We start from the raw sequence: 26,223 nt of genomic DNA on the forward strand, positions 1-26,223 counted from the left end.
CAATCTTACCTGATGCAGGTTGATCAACACATCCTTCTCATGGGCATGGCCTCCTGCAGCCATGGGGTCTGGAGTCCGGGGACCGGCGGAGTGGGAGTGGGGGGCTATGTGTGGTTAGGGAGGGACAAGGGGGTGGGTGGAGGTGGGAGGAGAGTAGCTAGAGCTTGGGGATCAGCCCTTCTCTTTCACAGTGGGGGTTTCAGGAAGCCTGTGGAGTGGCATAACCTGTGTAGGCAAGAGAGAGAAGTACAGGGGGACAGTTAGGTGATAAGGGAGCCTTGTTTCTCCTGGTAACAGTCACAATGACATACACACATGCACAAACACCAACCCTAGCTTCAGTTGCAGACCTAACCCTAACTCCAGCCACAACCCTAACCCTGACCCTAGCCACAGCCCCAGCCGCAATCCTAGCCCTAACCCTAACCCTGACCCTAGCCCCAGCCCCAGCCGCAATCCTAACCCTAACCCTGACTCTAGCCCCAGCCGCAATCCTAACCCTAACCCTAACCCTGACCCTAGCTCTAGCTGCAACCCTAACCCTAGCTCCAGACACAACCCTAACACCGATCCTGCCACAACCCTAACCCTAGCTCCAGACACAACCCTAACACCGATCCTGCCACAACCCTAACCCTAGCTCCAGACACAACCCTAACACCGATCCTGCCACAACCCTAAGGAGTTGGCACATACAGTATATGATTTCAGTTAAAGCTAAATAGGAAGAACAACATTGACAGTTCTTTACTCAGCTATTCTATTCCACAGAATTATTAAAATAGACATCGTATACACAAAATAACCAAACACACAGACCGCAGAAATACAGCAGGTCAGGCCCTCTCAGAATAGTGGTCAGTACAAGCATCTGCTTCTGATTATCCCAATCCAGTCCCCCTCCATGCCATCACTCCTGATTAATTACAGTGGCATCCTGCCATCCCCAAAGGCATGCCCAACACCAACTGTCTCTCTATCCTCTCTTTCCTCTGAGACCAATGCCCCAGACCACGTGTCTATATGTCTATTCTCTTATATGCCCAACAAACAATCTCACTGCCAGCCTGCTTGTCAGTGCAACTTTAGGTAAGGCCATTGGCCATGTGAATTGTGCAGCCCTCTCAACCTGAAAGTATGGCACGACGATTAATGCCTCCACAGCCTTGGCCCTTTAGGAATGTGACTGATGACACTCCTCTCTTATCACTGGTGATAAATAGAGATACCAGGCTTTGGTGTCCTTTTAACTGTTGCAATGTTCTTTGGTGTCCCTAACATGTACTGTTTACAAGGTAGTTACAAATAGTGTAACTTCACAATAATTTATTAGATTTTGTCTAATCACAAATGTAATTCAAAAACAAATGGAAAGACCAATAGGAGTGCTTATAACTTATCTGTGGCGGAAACCCACTCTCATCTTGGTATTGACACGGCACAGAGTGGCATTACAAATGCAGCAGATTAAAATAACTGGCTGCAACTGTTTGACCTTATAAACAATACTCTACAGAAACAAAGCTCTGTGACTGGAGCATGTTGTTTCTACTAATACACACAATAATAACAGAGGTTGATTAAAGTAAATGTATCAATCCACAACTACAAATCACTGTTGGAACTATACAACCATCACAACCAGATGTAAACAAAAAACCCATGGAGATTTTAACAATGTTATTGGCGGCAGACTAGCTAATAGGCTTGCAAAGGAATTGTATATTAATAATAAAAGGATTAATTGAAATGTTCTCTAGATCTTCAATTCAGATCAAAATGTATATTATTCACCATCTCACTCTCTCTCTGCCCGTTACCTCTGTCAAACCTTCATGTCAGCAGGAGTAACTTGTTTTTGGAGGTAATCACCTGAAGGGGCAGTTTGAAGGACGATGATCTGGGAAGTACTACATTCATTTCGTAAATCTGCAACAGCCGTCTGCTATACTTGACTCAACTATATTGACGCAAGCATGATCCCTATAGGCCGACTTGCGTCACAAGTCTTAGCACGTTGCCAAGGAATCGTCTTGTGCAAGCCCAAAAACAGCTACGCTATCTAGCTAGCATATTAATAGGCAGACATTTATTTTAATGTTTGTTTACGTTATACAATAAACTAAAGTGCAAGTGGAAAACTGCTATCAATGTAACGACGCTTGCCTAGGGCACCTTGGGATCACCTAATAATCCTGACGTTGCCAAAATAGCCGCGGCTGACTGATTTCTGCTTGGGAAGAAGCAACAGGTGTTTCTCAGCTGTGTAAACATACCATGAACAGTAGAGCCGTAATTACCCAGGCCAGGGCAGTGGGAGAGAGGGCAAGGGGGCTGAAAACAATCTTCCCCCCCACCAAAGATCCGCCTGCCTGGATGACATCCAGGATCAAGACCAAAAAAATCTGGTCCAGACACCTTGTTATGTATTTTTATGCCCAGTGCCAGTCGCGTTCGAGCTGGCTAGGATTGGTCGCTCAGAGAATAACTCGATACAACGAACAGTGTCACCAGTGAACAGTATGGTACTTGCTGTGGGACACTGGAACTGAGGCTCCCCATTGGTTAGAAAAATGCCACATAAACTGTATGTGCCACATAAAATTGATAAACAACAATATGGTGAAAATTCCACAACAGCCTATAAGAGGGCAAGGTGGAACTATTTCCATTGTTTACTATTTGTAGGGTTGCAAAGCTACCAGTAGTAATTTACCAAAGCTAGAAGAATCTTAAGTAAAATATGGCAATCTATGGTAAGTTTGGTAATTTATACTTTTAAAACTTTATTCATATATAGCATTCATTTTCTATATCTGTATCCATATTGTCCATTAGTTTCTAGTGGAAACACCATATTGTTCAAGAGAAAATAGCCTAATTTATGAGGAGAAAAAAGCATCTCAATGGCATTATTTTCAACTAACTCTTCAACTCTTCCAACCATTGACTTTTTCACAACTGCAACCAGTTTGGTGGCAAATATTTACAACAAAGACATATTTCTATATTAGAATAAATAAGTGCTTGTAAAACATTTTATATATAAATAATATTTCATGCTGAAACCCTCATATTAAACACCAATGGTATTCATTAAGTTGATGGTTTATATTTAGGATAATGTTTTACAGCTTTGTCATTCACATTTTTATTTTTTAAATCTTATTTGATTATTTTATATATTTTACTTGTGATAAGGCCACACAGAGGGCCAGAGATAGTTTCAAATACTGGTGATAACCTGAAGTACCCAAAAAGAACACTATATGTAATGTGATCCAATACACAAAAAAAACTTGAAAGTAACAAAAATTCTGGAAGTTAAAGATAACAAGTTTACAGTAATATATCCTCCCTTTGCAACCCTACATACAGTGCCTTCAGAAAGTATTCTTGACTTTTCCATATTTTGTTAGATTACAGCCTTATTCCAAAATCGATTACATAGTTTTTATCCTCATTAATATAAACACAATACTTCATAATGACAAAGCAAAAACAGGTTTTAAGACTGTATTGCTTACTTTACATAAGTATGCAGACCCTTTACTCTGTACTTTGTTGAAGCACCTTTGGCAGCGATTACAGCCACGACTTCTTGGGTATGACGCTACAAGCTTGGCACACCTGCATTTGGGGAGTTTCTCGCATTCTTCTCTGCAGATCCTCTCAAGCTCTATCAGGTTGGATGGGTAGCATTGCTGCACAGCTATTTTCAGGTCTCCAGAGATGTTCGATTGGGTTCAAGTCTAGGCTGTGGCTGGACCACTCAAGGACATTCAGAGACTTGTCCCGAAGCCACTCCTGCGTTGTCTTGGCTGTGTGCTTAGGGTCGTTGTCTTGTTGGAAGGTGAACCTTTGCACCTGTCTGAGGTCCTGAGTGCTCTGGAGCAGGTTTTCATCAAGGACCTCTCTGTACTTTGCTCCGTTCATCTTTCCCTGATCCTGATCCTGACTAGTCTCAGTCCCTACCGCTGAAAAACATTCCCACAGCATGATGCTGTCCCCACCATGCTGCACTGTAAGGATAGTGCCAGGTTTCCTTCAGATGTGACACTTGGCATTCAGGCCAAAGAGTTCAATCTTGGTTTCATCAGACCAGAGAATCTTGTTTCTCATGGTCTGAGAGTCTTTAGGTGCCTTTTGGCAAACTCCAAGCGGGCTGTCATGTGCCTTTTACTGAGGAGTGGCTTCTGTCTGGCCACTCTACCATAAAGGCCTGATTGGTGGAGTGCTGCAGAGTTGGTTGTCCTTCTGGAAGGTTCTCCCATCTCCACAGAGGAACTCTAGAGCTCTGTCAGAGTGACCATCCGAACCAAAGCCCCTCTCCACCCAAATTCGCTCAGTTTGGCCAGACGGACAGCTCTAAGAAGAGTCTTGGTGGTTCCAAACGTCTTCCAGTTAACCCACCGCAGGCAGTTAACCCACCGTTCCTAGGCAGTCATTGAAAATAAGAATGTGTTCTTAACTGACTTGCCTAGTTAATTAAAGATTAAATAAAGGTGTAAAAAAATGAATAATAAAAATTAAAAAAAAATTGGCCAAATCGGTGTCCAAAAATACTGATTTCCGATTGTTATGAAAACTTGAAATTGGCCCTAATTAATCGGCCATTCCGATTCATCGGTCGACCTCTAAGTAGAACTGCATAAGTGTTGCTCTCCACTTTCTGGAGGACCGAGTTTTGAAATCAGTGGAATTAGAGTATGATAGCTAAGGAGATTAAGAAAATTCTGCCGTTTGATTGCAAATATGCAGACAGGGTCGAAAAGAGAACACACAGAAGGATGATGTATAAAACACCTGTCTCCGGATTACATCTTTAAACTAAGGGCAATCATGGCATCCGTGACGGGTAAGATAGTCTAGCTAGCTACATTTTCAGATATTACACGTTTTTAATTTAGTCAGAAAGTCATTTTCATTTCAAGTTAAAGTGTACTGTTAGCTAGCTAACATTAGCTGGCTAGCTCGCTAGCTAACATTATGTGTATGATCTGTGTAGTAATATTATTCATATCTCAGAGCCATTTGCATTGCTAGTTATAGCTTAATGTTAGCTAGCTAACATTGAACATGGTTGGTTAGCTACCTGCAGATTCATGCAGAGTAGTAATGTTATGAGTTGGGATTATGGTTCATTGTTTAGCTAGCTAGCTACATGTCTAAACAAAAGACTCCACTATGCAAGTAACCATTTCAATAGAATGTTCATGATGTCACTGCAACAACGGTCGATAGACGTAGCTGGAAGCAGAATAACTGACGAATTTACAAAACCTCAACACCTGTTGAGTATGGCCGGTGTCAGTAAAAGTTGGCTAAAAAGCATAGTTAAATTGTTGCCAGCAGCACAATTTCAGTCACCAACGCTCTGGATAACATAAAAACAGCCTAACCAGCTCTACTAGGGCGAGTAAAATGGTCAGAGTGAGTTGTTCTCTCATTTGTGTCTGAAAGTAGCTGACCAACATTAGCCAGTTAGCTTGGGTGCTTGACTGCTGTTAGGTCAGAACGCTCAGATCAACCCTACTCCTCGGCCAGAGCGCCCAGTGTGCGCTCTGAATGCTCCAAGAGCGAAACACTGAATTTACAAAATTGAGTTTACATACGCCCAGAGCCCACTCTGGCTCTCCAGATTAAATTTACGGACACACCCGTAGTATAAAACAGCCTTTAGGCTTGAAATCTTTGGTTGTTTAGCCTCACATGTGAATCCTTAAACACGACTAGAATCCACTACACAACCGGATTCTTGCCGTAAGCTCAGGACCTTTGCATCAGATCATCGCTGCTAGCGAGCTGCTACCGAGTGGCTGTTGTGTTAAACATGTATTGTAAATGTTTATCAGCACAGCATTATGACAGCATTTTCTAAACTGCAGAGGGGGTTCTTGCTATTATTTTGTAGGTTTCCTATACCATTATCTTCTGTAGAATGCATTTTTTAAACCCCTCTTGTACAGTATATTCAAATCTAGATGTGCAGTACTTGAACTAGGATGGCTTCAAATTTACAGAAAGTAGTCAGGGGTGCATCTAGTCACATGAGGTTCTCCGCGTCGAGAAAAGCTCCTTGTCCCAAAGCTAGCACCAGTTAGCCACGAGCCAGGCGCATCTCTCGGCTAGCAAGCAAATTTACCCCAGCTACAATACCTCTTTTTCCAACGGCCTGGACCCTTTGTCAACACGGATCCCCGCCGTTCCATCACGACTGGTCTGCCGATGTAATTCCATCCGCTGTGCCCTCAACCGGTCCCTGCCGGACGTTGGAGGAGCCCCAGCCTGCTAACTTTTTTTTTTGAACACCGTGTCTCCCGCTTGCTAGCGTAGTAACGACTACCTAGCGGCTTCCCTGTTTCATCTATTGCTGTTCACTGGACCCTATGATCTCTTGGCTACATAGCTGATGCCTGCTGAACTGTGCATTAACCACGCTACTCCATTTTGTTAATCTGTCAGCCCCAGCCTCGAACTCAGGCCCTGTGTGTAGTTAACTGACCCTCTCTGCCCATTCATTGCCATTTTACCTGTTGTTGCTGTCTTAGCTGATTAGCTGTTGTTGTCTTACCCGTTGTTGTCTTAGCTAGCTCTCCCAATCAACACCTGTGATTGCTTTATGCGTCGCTTTATGCCTCTCGCTAATGTCAATATGCCTTATATACTGTTTAGGATAGTTATCATTGTCATAGTTCACTGTGGAACCCCTAGTCCCACTCAACATGCCTCAGATACCACTTTTGTCCCACCTCCCACACATGCGGTGATCTCACCCAGCATAACTAGTGCATCCAGAGATGCAATCTCTCTTATCGTCACTCAATGCCTAGGTCTACCTCCACTGTACCCGCACCCTACCATACCCCTGTCTGTACATTATGCCCTGAATCTATCCTACCACACCCAGAAATCTGCTCCTTTTATTCTCTGTCCCCAACGCACTAGACGATCAGTTTTGATAGCCTTTAGCCGTACCCTCATCCTACTCCTCCTCTGTTCCTCGGGTGATGTGGAGGTTAACCCAGGCCCTGCGTGTCCCAAGGAACTCTCATTTGATGACTTCTGTAACCGTAAAAGCCTTGGTTTCATGCATGTTAACATCAGAAGCCTCCTCCCTAAGTTTATTTTACTCACTGCTTCAGCACACTCTGCCAACCCTGATGTCCTTGTTGTGTCTGAATCCTGGCTTAGGAAGGCCACCAAAAATTCTGAGATTTCCATCCCCAACTACAACATTTTCCGTAAAGATAGAACTGCCAAAGTGGGAGGAGTTGCAATCTACTGCAGAGATAGCCTATAAAGTTCTGTCATACTTTCCAGGTCTATGACCAAACAGTTCGAGCTTCTAATTTAAAAAATGAATCTCTCCAGAAATAAGTCTCTCACTGTTATAGACCCCCCTCAGCTCTGGACACCATATGTGAATTAATGGCCCCCATCTATCTTCAGAGTTCGTTCCGTTAGGTGACCTACACTGGGATATGCTTAACACCCCGACAGTCCTACAATCTAAACTACATGCCCTCAATCTCACACAAACTTTCAAGGAACCTACCAAGTTCAACCATAAATCTGTAAACATGGGCACTCTCATAGATATTATCCTGACCAACTTGCCCTCCAAATACACCTCTGCTCTTTTCAATCAGGATCTCAGCGATCACTTCCTCATTGCCTGCATCCGCTATGGGTCCGCAGTCAAACGACCACCCCTCATCACTGTCAAACGCTCCCTAAAACACTTCTGCGAGCAGGCTTTTCTAATCGACCTGGCCCGGGTATCCTGGAAGGATATTGACCTCATCCCGTCAGTAGAGGATGCCTGGTCATTCTATAAAAGTAATTTCATCACCATCTTAAATAAGCATGCCCCTTTCAAAAAATGTAGAACTAAGAACAGATATAGCCATTGGTTCACTTAGACCTGACTGCCCTCGACCAGCACAAAAACATCCTGTGGCGTACTGCACTAGCATCGAATAGTCCCCGCGATATGCAACTTTTCAGGGAAGTCAGGAACCAATACACGCAGTCAGTTAGGAAAGCAAAGGCTAGCTTTTTCAAACAAATTTGAATCCTGTAGCTCTAACTCCAAAACATTTTAGAACACTGTAAAGTCCATGGAGAATAAGAGCACCTTCTCCCACCTGCCCACTGCACTGAGGCTAGGAAACACTGTCACCACCGATAAATCCACGATAATCGAGAATTTCAATAAGCATTTCTCTATGCTGGCCATGCTTTCCTCCTGGATACCCCAACCCCGGCCAACAGCTCCGCACCCCCCACAGCTACTTGCCCAAACCTCCCCAGTATCTCCTTCACCCAAATCCAGATAGCAGATGTTCCGAAAGAGCTGCAAAACCTGGACCTGTACAAATCAGCTGGGCTAGACAATCTGGACCCTCTCTTTCTAAAATTCTCAGCTCACTGGTCACCATAACAACACCCACCCGTAGCACGCGCTCCAGCAGGTATATCTCACTGGTCATTCCCAAAGCCAACACCTCCTTTGGACGCCTTTCCTTCCAGTTCTCTGATGCCAATGACTGGAACGATGTACAAAAATCGCTGAAGTTGGAGACTTATCTCCCTCACTAACTTTAAGCATCAGCTATCTGAGCAGCTTACTGATCGCTGCAGCTGTACACAGCTCATCCAATCTACCTACCTCATCCCCATACGGTTTTTATTGATTTTTCTGCTCTTTTGCACACCAGTATGTCTACTTGCACATCATCATCCACACATCTATCACTTCAGTGTTAATTTGCTAAGTTTTAATTACTTCGCTACTATGGCCTATTTATTGCCTTACCTCCTCACACCATTTGCACACACCGTATAGACTTTTTCTATTGTGTTATTGACTGTACTTTTGTTTATTCCATGTGTAACTCTGTGTTGTTGTTTGTGTTGTACTGCTTTGCTTTATCTTGGCCAGGTCGCAGTTGTAAATGAGAACTTGTTCTCAACTGGCATACCTGGTTAAATTAAGGTGAAATTAAAAATTAAAAATTAAATAAAGCGATGGGTGCTTAAAGCTTAAGAGGGTGTGGGTGTAGACAACAAAGAGCTCTCCAGTAGGTGTACCAAAACATTAAAGGGACATTTTCTCAAAAGCGAGGTTACTTTCCCATTGTTCCTCAACTGTAGTGTATGATATACAATTTTCTAGCTCTGAGTCTCTAGTTTTATCCAATGTAAAAAACAACATTTCTAATTTTGCTATATAAGACCGAATCGAGACGGTCAGTCACATATTTTACAAGTATAGTGGTGGCTGCTTCATGTTCATTTTTTCAGGATTAAAAATAAACAGAATGGAGCTGAGTTCAATTTCTGGTTCAGTCTGCTACTTTCAGCAGGACATTAACCTAAAACACAAGGTCAAATCTACACTTGAGGTGCTTATCAAGAAAACAGTGAATGTTCCTGAGTGGCTGATTTCTGAGTTAAATGTACTTGGAAATCTATGGCAATACCTGAAAATGATCAACAACCAATTTGAAAGAGCTTGAATATTTTTTTAAGTATATTGGGCAAATGTTGCACAATCCAGGTGTGGAAAGCTCTTCGATACTTACCCAGAAAGACTCACAGCTATAATTGCTGCCGAAGTTGCTCCTACAAAGTATTTACTCAGGAGTATGAATACTTAGGCTATGTCAATTAGATATTTCTGTATTTCATTTTCAATAAATTTGCTATAAAAACATATTTTCACTTTGTCATTATGGGGTATTGTGTGTAGATCGTTGAGAAAAACATATATTTAATCAATTTTGAATTCAGGGGGTATGAATACTTTCTGAAGGCCACAATACCAACAAGCCTATCAAAGGGTCAGCCTACTGTATTGGTGTAGCTAGCTACTAGTTCCAGCCTCAGTTCCAGCCTCCACCTCTAGATGCCCTTGAGATTCCCCAGTGTCTGTGAAAGTGGGCCACTGCACTCGGAGCCCGAAAAAGTATATAGTTACGCTAATACTGTAATTGAAAGGCATGTGTGTGCATGCTCCGTCTGTTGCAGTAAGCAGTTAAAAAATCCAATCATGATGAATAGCCTGGCCATAGATATTAGCCCGCCCATGAAGAATCCCCCTTTACATTTTAGTGCTGAAGCTACCTGAGTGTGACACGGCTCTAAGAATGCCAGTCTTGAGCACGACTAGTTTTACTGCCCCCTTGTGCCCTGAATAGAGATGTCTCGAGGTCTGCACAATAAATACTAAGGGTCCTACCTTCTTTCTCTCTGGTATGCCAGGGTGTCTTCCTAGATTAGCAGCCAGTGGAGTGTGTCGCCACCCTGGCCACAGCTAACCTCCACATAGGAAGGAACCTCTCTCCAGTCAACCACCTTAACCTCTCGACAGACCCGTATCAAATGACAAGCTCGTCACATTACAGTATCTGTCTGACTAACAGCAGGGTCTACACTCTAGGGGCTGGGTTTATGACTGAGTGTCCGTGGGGGGGGGGGGCAGTTATGTAGAGGGATGCATGATGAAGTGTGTGTGTGTGTGTGTCTTTCAGTGGTGTAAAGTACTACAGTACTAAAGTACTTAAGTATTTATTTTTAGGTATCTGTACTTTACTATTCATATTTTTGACTGCTTTTACTTCACTACAATACATTCTTAAAGAAAATAATGTACTTTTTACTCCATACATTTTCCCTGACATCCAAAAGTATTTGTTACATTTTCATTGCCTAGCAGGATAGGAAAATGGTCCACTTCACTCACTTATCAAGATATCATCACTGATCATCCCTACTGCCTCTGATCTGGAGGACTCACTAAACACAAATCCTTTGTTTGTAAATTATGTCTGCATGTTGTAGTGTGCCCCAGGCTATCTGTAAATTAAAAAAATACAAGAACATTGTGCCGTCTGATTCGCTTATTATTAACTGTTTATACTTTACTTTTGATACTGTACTTAAGTATATTTTTTCAATTATTTACTTTTGATACTTATGTTTATTTAAATCCAAATACTTTTAGACTTTTACTCAAGTAATATTTTTCTGAGTGACTTTCACTTTTACTTCATTTTCTTTTAAAGTATCTTTACTTTTACTCAGGTATGACAATTGGGTACTTTTTCCACCACTAGTGTGTCTCAACATGTTTATATGCCTGGCATCTGAGGAATGCCTCCATCCATAGAGAAAGCAATGTACTCTTTGGCAAACAAAACCACAAACCACTGTAAAATGTATTGCACACCCTCTCCCCTCATCGAATTAACTCAAAATAATGTTTACGACCACAAATAACAATAACTGTAGCAACCTTGTGTTTATAAACGTGGATATCGACTTTGCAATGCAGGGCTACAGGCCTGAAGTTTGAGGGTTTGAGACCTGGCTGTGTGGTGCCAGGACAACAACCTCTCCCTCAATGTGAGCAAGACAAAGGAGATGATGGTGGACTACAGGAAAAAGAGGGCCAAACATGCCCCCATTCACATAGACGGGGCAGTAGTGGAGCGGGTCGAGAGTTTCAACTTCCTTGGTGTCCAAATCACCAACGAACTATCATGTTCCAAACACGTGTCGTGAAGAGGGCATGACAACGCCTTTTCCCCCTCAGGAGACTGAAAAGATTTGGCATGGGTCCCCAGATCCTCAAAAAGATCTACAGCTGCACCACCGTGAGCATCCTGACCGGTTGCATCACCGCCTGGTATGGCAACTGCTCGGCATCCAACCGTAAGGCGTTACAGAGGGTAGTGTGTACAGCCCAATATACAAGGCGGTGTTAGAGGAAGGCACAAAAAATTGTCAAAAACTCCAGTCACCCAAGTCATAGACTGTTCTCTCTACTACCGCACGGAAAGCAGTACCGAAGTGCCAAGTCTAGGTCCAAAAGGCTCCTTAACAGCTTCTACCTCCAAGCCATAAGACTGTTGAACAATTAATCAAATGGCCACCTGGACTATTTGCATTGACACCCCCTCCCCCTTTGTTTTTTTCACTGCTGCTACTCACTGTTTATTTTCTCTGCATAGTCACTTTACCCCTACCTACATGTACGAATGTACCTCGAATGTACCTTGTACATGTACCTCGACTAACCTGTATCCCCGCACGTTGACTCGGTACCGCTACCTCTTGTATATAGCCTCATTATTTTAATTTGATTTTTTATATATTTTTTTCGTTTATTTCGGAAACATTTTCTTAACTCTATTTTCTTAAAACTGCATTGTTGGCTAAGGGCTTGTAAGTAAGCATTTCACAGTAAGGTGTTGTACACCTACACCTGTTGTATTCGGCGTACAGTAATCCCTCGTTTATCGCGGGGGTTACGTTCCGAAAATGACCCGCGATAAGTGAAATCCGCGAAATAGAAAACTTCTTTTTTTTTTACAATTAGCAACTATTACATGTATACAAATACAGTGACTCACGTGTAGGCCGTTTCACTGCTCTTCAGACTGGGCCGCTGCATCCTGACTGCGCTCTGCAGTGTTCTCTTCTTCTGAAGCCCGCGGTGCAGGTGTGTTTGTTCGGGAGAAGAGCATAGTGATAGGCAGCTGTTGTCGCTCTTTTTTCTTCTTTGCAAAAAGATCCTTGTACACCGACATGCCACCATCGATTACGTTGGAGAACTGTAATGAACGGCTCATCAAAGGGTCCCATTCCTCAGCTACTCGCTTAAGTTCAGTGGCCATTCGCACCATGGTTGCTAAGCGACCAAGCGTTAGTCCTTCCTTCCTTCCTGGCCAACTTAATGTAAATTTGCCAAGCTGTTTTATGTACGTACACATAACTGCACGAGACGACAAAATGATAGCACAATTCGTAGCATGTTTTGATACAAGAAGCGGGAGTGAGTTTTTAGCGAATCAGAATGCAGAGCACAATGCACCAAAAAAAAATAAAAAATGCATTATGAAAATCCGCGAAATAGCGAATCCGCGATAAGTGAACCGCGAAGTGGCGAGGGATCACTGTATATTGAACATTTTTACAGCTTTGAATGATTTTATGTGTGGTATGATTGCTAGTTAGCCTACTGCAGACCTGGACAAACGATCCACCTACCACTATTGTTAATAGGGGGGCTTTTTGAGCTGTGTGTCTCATGTCTTCACTGTTCTTTCATGCACAATGATGCACCTGGCCTCTCCGGTGCCTATCAGATATTGCTATTTGGAAAGTACCAAAACCCCTTGATATAAAGGATGCGCATGCAAGCAGATGAGGAAATTTGGCTAGGACGGAAGAAATTATACAGTAAAACCTACAAAAGAGTGAATGTGAACCAGGGAAAAAATGCACTACCCTCCCCAAAGCAAACCCTCCCCCATGCCACCAACATGAAGGATTGGAATTGAGAGACAGCCTGAGCTAATTTCAGCATGTTAGAACAGGCAACCCTCCCTCAGTCTATAATCTGTGTCAAATCCTTGGCCCTAGGAAAATCATTAGATCTACTAACAAGCTTTAATAGGCACAAATTGATTCCATGTTAGACTTTGATTGATTGTAGGCAGTGCATACGGCAGATTTATCCGATTAATAGGCCGAGGGTGTTAGGGAGGAAACATTTCAAGGTAGTGTGGATGGGATTTGTGTGCTACGCAAGCGTCACAGACAGTCGGTAAGCATGAAACATGCATGAATCTGCACCACATTTGCCATGGGGTTATCATAGTCTGGAGAATATTATTCATTATGATCTGAAATACCAAACTGATCCTAGATCAGTATTACCACTCTGAAACGTTTTATGAATACAGGTTCTGGTTGAAAAGTCTTAAAGTTGTCATTACTTTGTGACAATGGCCACTGTAAGTAAGTGACAAGGTTTATACAAAGTTTGCCTAACAAAAACGGCAGACCGACTTTTAGCTGAGAATGCTATCCTGTAGCACTTCAGCGGTAGGGTAGTCGAGAATACTCAGTTGAGGCAATATCTGCCCACTCTAGGCAAGCTGTAAGCCGTCCTATTTGTTGATGTATGGATCTATATTGAGAGACTACTGGGCTGCTGCAGACACACTAGGATGATTCACATTAGGGTTGCACGATATGGCAAAAAATATTTTGGTTGCAATTTTACTTGTGATTATATGTCAAAACACCTGGGTAAACTGTTAGAATCATAGAAATGTAATTATCGGTCACGCCTAGTCCTGCTCCCCATCATTACGCACACCTTGATTATCTTCCCTTTATTTAGCCCTCAGTCATCAGGCAGTATTGGTTTGTTTTCATGTTCAGTACGGTATTCCTGTTTTGTTCATCTGCCTTGTCTTATTATTAACTTTTTATGGCTGCAGGGGCAGTATTGAGTAGCTTGGATGAAAAGGTGCCCATTGTAAACGGCCAGCTCCTCAGTCTCAGTTGCTAATATATGCATATTATTATTAGTATTGGATAGAAAACCCTCTAAAGTGTCCAAAACTGTCAAAATATTGTCTGTGAGTATAACAGAACTGATATTGCAGGCGAAACCCTAAGGAAAATCCAAACAGGAAGTGGTTTCTATTTTGAAAACTCCATGTTCCATAGCCTCCCTTTGCTGGATTTAAAGGGATATGAACCAGATTCCTTTTCCTATCGCTTCCTCAAGGTGTCAACAGTCTTCAGACATAGTTTCAGGCTTTTATTTTGAAAAATGAGCCAGAACGATAACATCTCGTCAAGTGGTCACATGAGTTTTGTTTTTCCCTCCTACTGTGAAAGACATTTGCGGTTGATATATTATCGATTATATATTTTAAAAATAACCTGAGGATTGATTATAAAAAACGTTTGACATGTTTCTGTGGACATTATGGAAACTATTTGGAATTTTCGTCTGCGTTGTCGTGACCGCTCTTTCCTGTGGATTTCTGAACATAACGCGCCAAACAAACGGAGGTATTTTGGATATAAAAATAATCTTTATGGAACAAAAGGAACATTTGTTGTCTAACTGGGAGTCTCGTGAGTGAAAACATCCGAAGATCATCAAAGGTAAACTATTAATTTGATTGCTTTTCTGATTTTCGTGACCGAGCTACTTGATGCTAAGTGTACTTAATGTTTTGTCGAGCGATCGATAAACTTACACAAACGCTTGGATTGCTTTCGCTGTAAAGCATAATTTCAAAATCTGACACGACAGGTGGATTAACAAAAGGCTAAACTGTGTTTTCCTATATTGCACCACAGAAAGCACTGAGCTAGGCTGAAACACCTGCATTTTAGAGTTGCTTTACTCAAGAAAACAAAATAGAGACCATGTATATGTGGCTTTATTAACTCAATGATATATATTTTTTTACATTGTTTGCAAACTGATATGTGACATGTATTCATGGAAAAATAATATGCAAAACAGGCAAGCCCCCAGTCAAATTATTTGTCTTCTGTGTCAATGTATGCAGAACGAATCTCGAGCATGAGGAACTGCCTGCCTTAGTGACAGTGGGTGGGGCTTGGTGTGTGTGGGATTGGGAAGCGGCAAAAAGAGGAGAGACGAGAGAGAACTCCATCAACTCGAGCAATAAATCAAAAGTTCTTTTTTTTTGTTTAAAAAGTGAAAAAGTGCCGTTCCAAAAAAGCACAGCTATTGCTATTTCGATAAAAAATAGATTAATCTTGCAACCCTAGGCCTCACCCAGCTAGAACATTTGGTTCATTGGAAGTTGTGTGAAAACTACGTTTTTGGTTTCCCATTGGTCCTGGGAACGAAGCCTGACCGGTAAAACAAAAAGTTATTTATACATTCTGAGAACGGAAGTGAAAATGTTGCCTGTTTTGGTAACGTACATCTTTTGGTTGCAGGGAGGTTCTGAGAACATTTTACTATGGTTCATTGAAAGTTTTCCTGGGAGGTTTTATTAACGTTCTGAGAATTTTTTTCAATAAGACTGTCAGCTTAGGCTAATTGTTTTAAACTCCAAGCACAGATAGGACACATGGAAATTTATTTGAATTGATCAAGCAAACACATTTAACTTTTTGGGATGGCATCAGTGCAATTTGAACCTACAATCTTTGGTTGTTTATCCATGGAATTAGTCCACTGCGCCACCAGGATGGAGCTGGCATGCCATTTTTTTAAACTCATACAATGCTGTTCATTTTAGTCTATTCAAACAGACCCCATTTCAAAGGAAACAAGCACTCATTAAGAACAGGTATGGCCAATTAGTGGGTGCGGCAAACACACCTGAACATACTTAACAAGATAGCGGTTAGTAAGACTTAACCATGTTTGACCTTTTAGGTAACTTTTAAGGTAACAAAATACCAAGAAAATATTATTTTCTTTGTCAAGTTGCTTGAATGGTCCAAAGCCAAGCAACTTTCCAGCATCATTCCCAGAAAGTTATAGGAAGGTTGTATGCAAAATAACCATAGGACAACCACGTTCTCAACAAGCTCTACGAAACATATGGTTAATTTACCTGAGAAGTCTAGTAACCCATTTGAAATCACTGACTGCACTTCAGAGATTATGAATGTGACCCGGGCTGGGCAAAATGCCATATGGCCAGGAATTAAAACCAATTGCTCAAATTCTGCTTTCCTCACAATATAGGCTTAGCTGGTTGGAAGGTAAGACTCTGATACATAAAATATGTGTGCTTATTGTCTGCTGTAACAACATGCTGTGAAGAAATCATTAAAGGTTTCCAACACAACATGTATCTTTTACTGTAGACAGGGATGTAGAGGAGGGTAAACGTAAATGCCGTTTACGCAGACATTTGTATTTGTGAAATTGCATTTACTCACCATTTGATTTAGTTAATTATTGTTTACCCACTCATTATTGCGTTCCCATCGTTGATAAATGCTCAGAACGCTAATATTCATCTTTTTTTAAATATTGTATTTTTACTTTTTACCCCTTTTTTTTGTGATATCCAATTGTTAGTTACAGTCTTGACACATCGCCGCAACTCCCATATGGACTCGGGAGAGGCGAAGGTCGAGAGCCATGCATCATCCGAAACACGACGACCCCCCCCCCCCCCCCCCCGGAAGACAGCCGCACCAACGTGTCGGAGAAAAAAACAGTTAAACTGGCGACCATGTCAGCGGGCATGCAGTCAGCCCACCACAGGAGTCGCTAGAGCACAATGGAACAAGGACGGCCAAGCCCTCCCTTAACCCGGACAACGCTGGGCCAATTGCACCTCAAGCACTGTGATGCAGTGCCTTAGACCACTGCGCCACTCGGGAGGCAGAATGCTAATATTCTTGATCATGATTCAGGTATGCTCATTATGTTCGCCTGCTCTTCCCAGGTTTGCCTTCTAAGCAGCGCATTCATTCACCACTCTGTCCAATGGCAAACGCACAGACCGAGACATGAAATTACCTACCAACGCTGGCATGTGACAAGTAGAGAGAGACACCGCTGACAGTGGCCTTGCGCGATGCCGGACGTAAGGCAATTTTTTAAACAACCCTCAACTCCTGCCATCCCTCGACATCCACCCCCCCAAAAAAACAGAGTCTCTGAGAATGAGCATCCAAAATAGTTGCTTAATTTTCAGTCAGATGGCTAGCTACTGTAATTCAAGGGCTCTGGCTACTGTTAGCTAGATAGCTAAATAACTAGCTGGCTATAAGGATGAAGTTACAAGCTGACGTTAAACGGAGACTGACCTCAGAAGGAGCAGTTGACTGAATTTAAGCTAGCTATAACTTAACAAAATATAGGCTACTATAAGTTCACATAACAAAATAACTTTGCTTTACACAGAGTAGTTTGACAGTGGTGAGGCAGGATACAATGCAGGAGGCAAAGGAGACAAACAGAAAGAGGAAGACAACATTTTAGAATTAACTAAGGGCCATTCTCCCTTTTGTACTTTAGCAGTTTACAGTACAGAAAACTGAATTAAAGTGCAGCTCACATGAGTTACTAAGAACATAAATGATATTTAAAAGATAACACATTTCAATATAAACATATCCACATCCTATTTTTCTGGACGTTTCTAGTGTCCAGTCCAAATTAAATATTTTGTGACGGATGAGCTGATGTGCATTTTGTGTCATTTTAAAAGACATGCTTCAGAACTTTGCCAACTACAAAGCATTTCTTAAATCTCCCACTTTGGGCTGGATGTGTCAATGTGTAGTTCATACATGCATAATCTATAAGCAGAATTACTGTCTTGACTAAATTAGCCATGAAATCCCTAGTTTGAAAGTGACTGTTTTTTTGGAAGCTGTCTGCACCATTTCCCCTACATTTCCCCCATGTGGGCCATTCCCCTAACAATTTGAGTTCAACCAATGAGCTTCAGCCCCTCACCATATGAGTGACAGCTAGAAAGAGGCACATCAAGCACACACAACAGAGCAAGTGAGAGAGAGCAATGACGAGGTGCACATTTCTTCACATATAGTACGCCATTTTCAGGGACCACTTTTGTCTTGAGTGTTACTTTCAGAACTACTGGCTAAAAAGTATACAAAAGTACCGGAGAATCTCTTTAACTACAGAAATATACATTAGGCCTTTCCTATAGACCTGCGTAAAAAGGAAACCAAACAATACAGTTCTAAAAATGTAATATGTTTTGGTTTATTTCGGTGGTTATTCGGCTTATCTCGATCGGTCACTGGGTTGATACCCACTTTTTTACCACTACATTACTGACAGTAGATGTGTGTATTTAAGCAATATAAGACCTTATTTCCTAAATATAATTCTATAATTGTGATACTGTTTAAACTGCATTAATTTTTAATGATAAGCATACTGAATTGAAATTGAGACCTCATAATACAGACGCCATGTGGTTTTCAACAACAGGACACTACCCATCTCCCATTCTGCAAAATCAATAGGCTTCTAGGATTAAGTCATGCACTTGGTATGTCAATTTAGCCTCTGCTATCCTAGCCTAGTCTCAAAGACTAGATGTAACATAGTAAACGTCGATCTGCCACACTCATATGTTACGTTTGGTATGGTTACATAAAACAGAAGGTTACTTAAGACAAAAACGAAAGGAGAGTGGTTGGTCAGGGGGATGGGTAGGCGTACAACGCAAAAAAATGTTTGAATCTCATCATGGACCACTTTAGCAACTACTTACTAGTTTTTACCCAGTTATCACATTATGTTCTGAGAGTCAAATGTTTCTTAGAGCTTGGTGAGAGCGCGGTTGCCAATGGTTATTTTGCATACAGTGCATTCGTATACAGGTCCCTTTATTTTCTCAACAAAAATAACATGTTTCAGCCTAATTCTAAAATGATATAAATAAAAATGCTCCTTATCTTTTTTTTTTTTTTTTTTTTTTTTTTTTTATAAATTTTATCCCCTTTTCTCCCCAATTTTTTCGTGGTATCCAATCGCTAGTAATTACTATCTTGTCTCATCGCTACAACTCCCGTACGGGCTCGGGAGAGACGAAGGTCGAAAGTCATGCGTCCTCCGAAGCACAACCCAACCTAGCCGCACTGCTTCTTAACACAGCGCGCCTCCAACCCGGAAGCCAGCCGCACCAATGTGTCGGAGGAAACACCGTGCACCCGCCCCCCCGGTTAGCGCGCACTGCGCCCGGCCCGCCACAGGAGTCGCTGGAGCGCGATGAGACAAGGATATCCCTACCGGCCAAACCCTCCCTAACCCGGACGACGCTAAGCCAATTGTGCGTCGCCCCACGGACCTCCCGGTCGCGGCCGGCTGCGACAGAGCCTGGGCGCGAACCCAGACTCTGGTGGCGCAGCATAGCACTGCGATGCAGTGCTCTAGACCACTGCGCCACCCGGGAGGCCAAAATGCTCCTTATTAATCAACACACATTACCCCATAATGACAAAGCAAAAACAGGTTTTTATATATTTTTTGCACATTTGCTAAAAATAAAAAAAAACTGAAATATCACATTTACGTAAACATACAAACCCTTTACTCAGTACTTTGTTGAAGCACCTGTGGCAGCGATAACAGCCTTGTGTTTTCTTGGGTATGATGCTACAAGCTTGGCACACCTATATTTGGGGAGTTACTCCCATTCTTCTCTGCAGATCCTCTCAAGCACTGTCAGGTTGGATTGGGAGCTTCGCTGCACAGCTATTTTCAGGTCTCTCCAGAGATGTTCAATCGGGTTCAAGTCCGGTCTCTGGCTGGACCACTCAAGGACATTCAGAGACTTGTCCTGAAGCCACTCCTATGTTGTCTTGGCTGTGTGCTTAGGGTCGTTGTCCTGTTGGAAGGTGAACCTTCGTCCCAGTCTGAAGTCCTGAGCGCTCTGGAGCAGGTTTTCATCAAGGATCTCTCTGTACTTTGCTCTGTTCATCTTTCCCTCGAACCTGACTAGTCTCCAAGTCCCTGCTACTGAAAAACATCCCCACAGCATGATGTTGCAACCACCATGCTACACCGTAGGGATGGTGCCAGTTTTCCTCCAGAAGTGACGCTTAGAATTCAGGCTCAAGAGTTCAATCTTGGTTTCTTCAGACCAGATAAACTTTTTTACATGGTCTGAGAGTCCTTTAGGTGACTTTTGGCAAACTACATGTGGGCTGTCATATGCCTTTTACTGAGGAGTGGCATCTGTCTGGCCACTCTACCATAAAGGCCTGATTGGTGGAGTGCTGCAGAGATGGTTGTCCTTCTGGAAGGTTCTCACATCACCACAGAGGAACTCTGTCAGAATGCTCATTGGGTTCTCGGTCACCTCCCTGACCAAGGCCTTCTCCCCTGATTGATCAGTTTGGCTGGGCGGCCAGCTCTAGGAAGAGTCTTGGTGGTTCCAAACTTTTTCCATTTAAGAATGATGGAGGCCACTGTGTTCTTGGGGACCTTCAATACTGCAGAAATGTTGTGGTTCCCTTCCCCAGATCTGTGCCTCGACAAAATGCTCTCTCGGTGCTCTATGGACAATTCCTTCGACCTCATGGTTTGGTTTTTGCTCTGACATGCACTGTCAACTGTGGGACCTTATATAGACAGGTGTGTGCCTTTCCAAATCATGTCCAATCAATTGAATTTAACACAGGTGGACTCCAATCAAGTTGTTGAAACATCTCAAGGATGATCAATGGAAACTGGATGCACCTGACCTCAATTTTGATTCTCATAGCAAAGGGTCTGAATACTTATGTAAATAAGGTATTTCTGTTTTTATTTATACATTTGCTAACATTTCTAAAAACATGTTTTCCCTTTGTCATTATGGGGTATTGTGCATAGATTGATGAGGGGGAAAAAACAATTTAATACATTTTAGAATAACGCTGTAACGTAACAATGTGGGGGAAAATCAAGTGGTCTGAATACTTTCCGAATGCACTGTACAACCTTCCCACAAGTTCTAGGAATGGTGCAGGATACCCAGCTAGCACATAACATTCTGAGAATGTGTTTCTTAGGTGTGAATTTCAGTACTTCAGCATAATGTTTTCTACAGGTTTCCTCATGGTTCTATTTAAAGTCATGTTTTTAGAACATTAACAAAACTTTTACTTCTGTTCTCAGAAAGTTTTAAAAAGTGTTCAGTTTTACCATCAGAAAACGTATGGCTTCCTTCCCAGAACCAATGGGAAACCAACAACGTACACTACCGTTCAAAAGTTTGGGGTCACTTAGAAATGTCCTTGTTTTTGAAAGAAAAGCTATTTTTTGTCCATTAAAATAACATCAAATTGATCAGAAATACAGTGTATACATTGTTAATGTTGTAAATGACTATTGTAGCTGGAAATGGCTGATTTGTAATGGAATATCTACATAGGCGTACAGAGGCCCATTATCAGCAACCATCACTCCTGTGTTCCAATGGCACGTTGTGTTAGCTAATCCAAGATTATCATTTAAAAAGGCTAATTGATCATTAGAAAACCCTTTTGCAATTATGTTAGCACAGCTGAAAACTGTTGTTCTGATTAAAGAAGAAATAAAACTGGCCTTCTTTAGACTAGTTGAGTATCTGGAGCATAAGCATTTGTGGGTTTGATTACAGGCTCAAAATGGCCAGAAACAAATAACTTTCTTCTGAAACTTGTCAGTCTATTCTTGTTCTGAGAAATTAAGGCTATTCCATGTCAAAAACTGAAGATCTCGTACAACACTGTGTACTACTCCCTTTTCAGAACATCACAAACGGGCTCTAACCAAAATAAAAAGAGGAGTGGGAGGCCCCGGTGCACAACTGAGCAAGAGGACAAGTACATTAGAGTGTCTAGTTTGAGAAACAGACGGCCACACAACTCAACTGGCAGCTTCATTAAATAGTACCTTACAAAACACCAGTCTCAACTTCAACAGTGAAGAGGCGACTCCGGGATACTGACCTTCTAGGCAGAGTTGCAAAGAAAAAGCCATATCTCAGACTGGCCAATAAAAATAAAAGATTAAGATGGGCAAAAGACACCAACATTGGACAGAGGAAGATTGGAAAAAAGTGTTATGGACAGACAAATCTAAGTTTGAGGTGTTCGGATCACAAAGAAGAACATTCGTGAGATGCAGAAAAAATGAAAAGATGCTGGAGGAGTGCTTGATGCCATCTGTCAAGCATGGTGGAGGCAATGTGATGGTCTGGGGGTGCTTTGGTGGTGGTAAAGTGGGAGATTTGTACAGGGTAAAAGGGATCTTGAAGAAGGAAGGCTATCACTGCATTTTGCAACGCCATGCCATACCCTGTGGACGGCGCTTAATTGGAGTCAATTTCCTCCTACAACAGGACAATGACCCAAAGCACAGCTCCAAACTATACAATAACTATTTAGGGAAGAAGCAGTCAGCTGGTATTCTGTCTATAATGGAGTGGCCAGCACAGTCACCGGATCTCAATCCTATTGAGCTGTTGTGGGAGCAGCTTGACCGCATGGTACGTAAGAAGTGCCCATCAAGCCAATCCAACTTGTGGGAGGTGCTTCAAGAAGCATGGGGTAAAATCTCTTCAGTTTACCCTCAACAAATTGACAACTAGGATGCCAAAAGTCTCAAAGGCTGTAATTGCTGCAAATGGAGGATACTTTGACGAAAGCAAGTTTGAAGGACACAATTATTATTTCAATTTAAAAAATCATTATTTATAACCTTGTCAAGGTCTTGCCTATATTTCCAACTCATTTCATGTATATTTTCATTGAAAACAAGGACATTTCTAAGTGACCCCAAACTTTTGAATGGTAGCGTACATTCCCACAACTTCCAAGGAACCAAATGTGCTAGCTGTTTAGCTACTTTACAACAACTTAGCATGTTAGTTCACCCTTCCTCTAACCATAACCTTAAACCTTTTAACCTAACCCTTAATCCTAACTCTAACCTTAACCCCTAGCCACCTAGCTAACGTTAGCCACCTAGTCACTAGCTATTGTTAGCCACAACAAATTAGAATTTGTAACATCCTGTCATACGTATTTCAAATTCGTAACGTATTTGTACAAAGAGCATTTCGTTACCATATCATATGAATTGTAAATCGTAACATATGCGAAATGGATGATGGACACCCATGCATTTTTTAGAATACGAAACGTAACATATCACACTAAATGGAGAGAGATAGATTACCATTCACTGTGTTGTCCAGGTTGACAATTCTAACATTAATTTCATGGTTTGCCATGAGACAAAATAGAAGAGTGAAGGGTGCATTGAATGAATAGTTAGGGCATTGGGGGAATAATTAATGCATTTGGTATTGACTGAAATATCACCGTACACGTTTACACCATCACTGCAAGTAAAACACTACTACCCTAACCTACTTTCAAGTCATTTGTGAATTCGCCCAATAATAAAGATGATAGGATGCGCTTTCATCCAACAATTTAGTCCTTTGTTCTATGCGAACGAATATTATATTGGCTACATATTGACTCAGTGGCCTAAGTAGGCTAAGCACAATTGAAAACTATTGACACATATAAAGCCATCAAATTCAGCGCAACGCCGCCTCCGCAGCAACCCATATTTCAGCTACATCGATACCGTGAGCATCTTGCGATACACAGCGCTACCACGCGTCCTATATGGAAAACCTGCATGGACCCTTTGATGTGCATTTGCAAGGTTGAATTTGAACGCTGCATGTTATCAAGTCCTTTGTCTCTGCTTTATATTCAACGCAAATAGGCTACTTTGTTGACTGGATAATATGGTTAATGGCAGCTTGAAAGAGGAGACTCCAGAGGCTAAAACGGCTAGAGCTCTTTATTGTGCTTTCCGAATAACATTGCAACATTGTATGATATTATTGGTCAGAACCTTTTTCCTATCTGGATTGAACTCTTACCTGTGCGTTTGGAGAGCTGTCTAGGTGGAATTGGTAGCAAAGGCTTGCAGTCAAAATGCGCAGCAGTCGCGATGATGCTTCATAGTGGAAACGCGCTGCGATACAGCCAGCTGCGTGATGCTTCAACCACGTGATGCAGTGAAGCAACCTCACTCAAGCATCCAGATGTTGCCTGGCTACACAGACTCCTTGCTCCAGCTAACGCTACGCCACGCCCACAGTTTTTAGTTCTTTCTTTGCAATGAGTCTCTGAGTCTGATCTTCACTAGTTACCACAGCCACAAATTCATAATTATTATTAACCTTTAACTCTAAATTAAGCAACAACCAATGCGTCTGGATCTGAGTATTTCCCTGACCCTTCACCTAATGCAAAAACATTCGGGGTCCTTTGACTGGTACAAAAACTGATGGGTTGAGCCAGAACACACATGGGTAAAACCCAGTTTGAAAATTCGTCATTGACTTTGATACTCTGATTGGTTAGAGACGATCCAATCGCTGACGACTTTGTTTTGTACAATGCCCATCACCACAAATGACGTCAGGCTAACCCAGATGAGCATCCACCACAGAATAGCCTACTGTGGTAGGCTAGTAGTAGCCTTGTAGAGATTGACTGTAGCCCACAATGCTGCCTATTTACATAGATTTACTGTACATGCCTTCTTTCGATTAGACATATTTTCAATAGCACATTGGTGATACTTTCTCAAGAAGTTAAGTGTTTAGTCATCAGTTTAAGGTCTGTTATGTAACAACTGGGATGTAGGAAGCAATAGGAGTTTTCTTTATTGCATCTTAATCATGTAGCAGACATGCTTAGCCAGAGCATTAAGGTTGAAGTTGATGTGGGCACTTTTTCAAGGGCACATCAACAGATTTTCCACTTACTTAGCCCTGGAACTCGAACCAGCAAATCATTTGGTTACTGGCCCAACACTCTTAACCTCTAGGTTACCTGCTGTCCTGAAGGGTTTCTCTGCTTTGATTTGAGAACCAAATATCTTACATCCAGGCAAGACATGAATCAGAGGAGGTTGGTGGGAGGAGCTACATGAGGACAGGCTCATTGTAATGGCTGTAATGGAGTTATTGGAACGGAGTCAAACATGTGGTTTCCATATGCATGATGTGTTTGACTCCATGAACTCCATTTCAGCCATTACAGTGAGCCTGTCTTCCTATAGTTCCTCCCACCAGCCTCCTCTGATGTGAATGGTTAATTTCAGTTGACTCAGAACTAAAATGTTGTGTAATTTAGTGTTGGTTTGTGAAGTCTCCACCCTCGCAAAAGGAAACTCTCAGTCAAAGCCCCGATCTTAGTGATGTAAACCCAAACACCGGACCTACTGCTGCTCGTTATCCTACCCTCTAAGATAAATGGGTTCCAAAAGGGTTCTTCGGCTGTCTCCATAGGAGAACCTTTTTGGTTCCAGGTAGAACTCTTTTGGGCTCCATGTAGAACCCTCTGTGTAAAGGGTTCTACATGGAACTCAAAAGGGTTTTACCTGGAACCAAAAGGGTTCTTTCTACCTGGAACCCAAAACAGCCGAAGAACCGTTTTAAGTTCTAGATAGCACCTTTTTTCTAAGAGTGTACGTATTCTATCCCATCACGACAGATTATTCTATTTATGTGCAGAATTTGCCCATGAGAGATTAGTTAATGGTTAAAATTTAGGGTTTTGGGTGGGATTCAAACCCTTTGTTCTGTGCCCTCGAGGCAGAGCTGCCCTCAGAACAAGATTTAATTAGAAAAACTCTCCACTGAACAATATGTTTTCACACATTTGAGCAGTTTTCACAAATGTATTGTAGATTTCACAACTCATTATCACCCTGCAGGCCTCCCCGAGAAGTGACATGTGAATAGACCCTGGTTTGAACTCTGTGAGAAGAGTAGAATAGGCTTCTTCAAGAAGTGTAATGTTGATAGACCCTGGTTTAAACTCTTTTTGTAGGACCAAAGCTGGTTACACCAATATATG

At 42.0% G+C, this 26,223-nt stretch overlaps 1 protein-coding gene across 2 annotated transcripts in view; it reads right to left on the minus strand.

Moving 5' to 3' along the window:
* The window catches only part of slc4a3 (solute carrier family 4 member 3), a 108,777-nt gene extending 84,206 nt beyond the window's left edge, over positions 1-24,571 (minus strand). For both annotated transcript variants that reach the window (XR_011667879.1, XM_071342007.1), the window contains exons 1-2: positions 24,234-24,571; positions 10-225 (exon numbers count right to left, since the gene is read on the minus strand). Coding sequence is in view for 1 of the 2 variants with exons in the window: in XM_071342007.1 (XP_071198108.1) it covers positions 10-63 (54 nt within the window). In the remaining variant the exon portion in view is untranslated. The remainder of the gene's footprint in view (positions 1-9; positions 226-24,233) is intronic.
* Positions 24,572-26,223: the final 1,652 nt, after the last annotated feature.

The sequence above is a fragment of the Salvelinus alpinus genome, chromosome 14 (genome assembly GCF_045679555.1).
Source record: "Salvelinus alpinus chromosome 14, SLU_Salpinus.1, whole genome shotgun sequence".
NCBI lineage: Eukaryota > Metazoa > Chordata > Actinopteri > Salmoniformes > Salmonidae > Salvelinus > Salvelinus alpinus.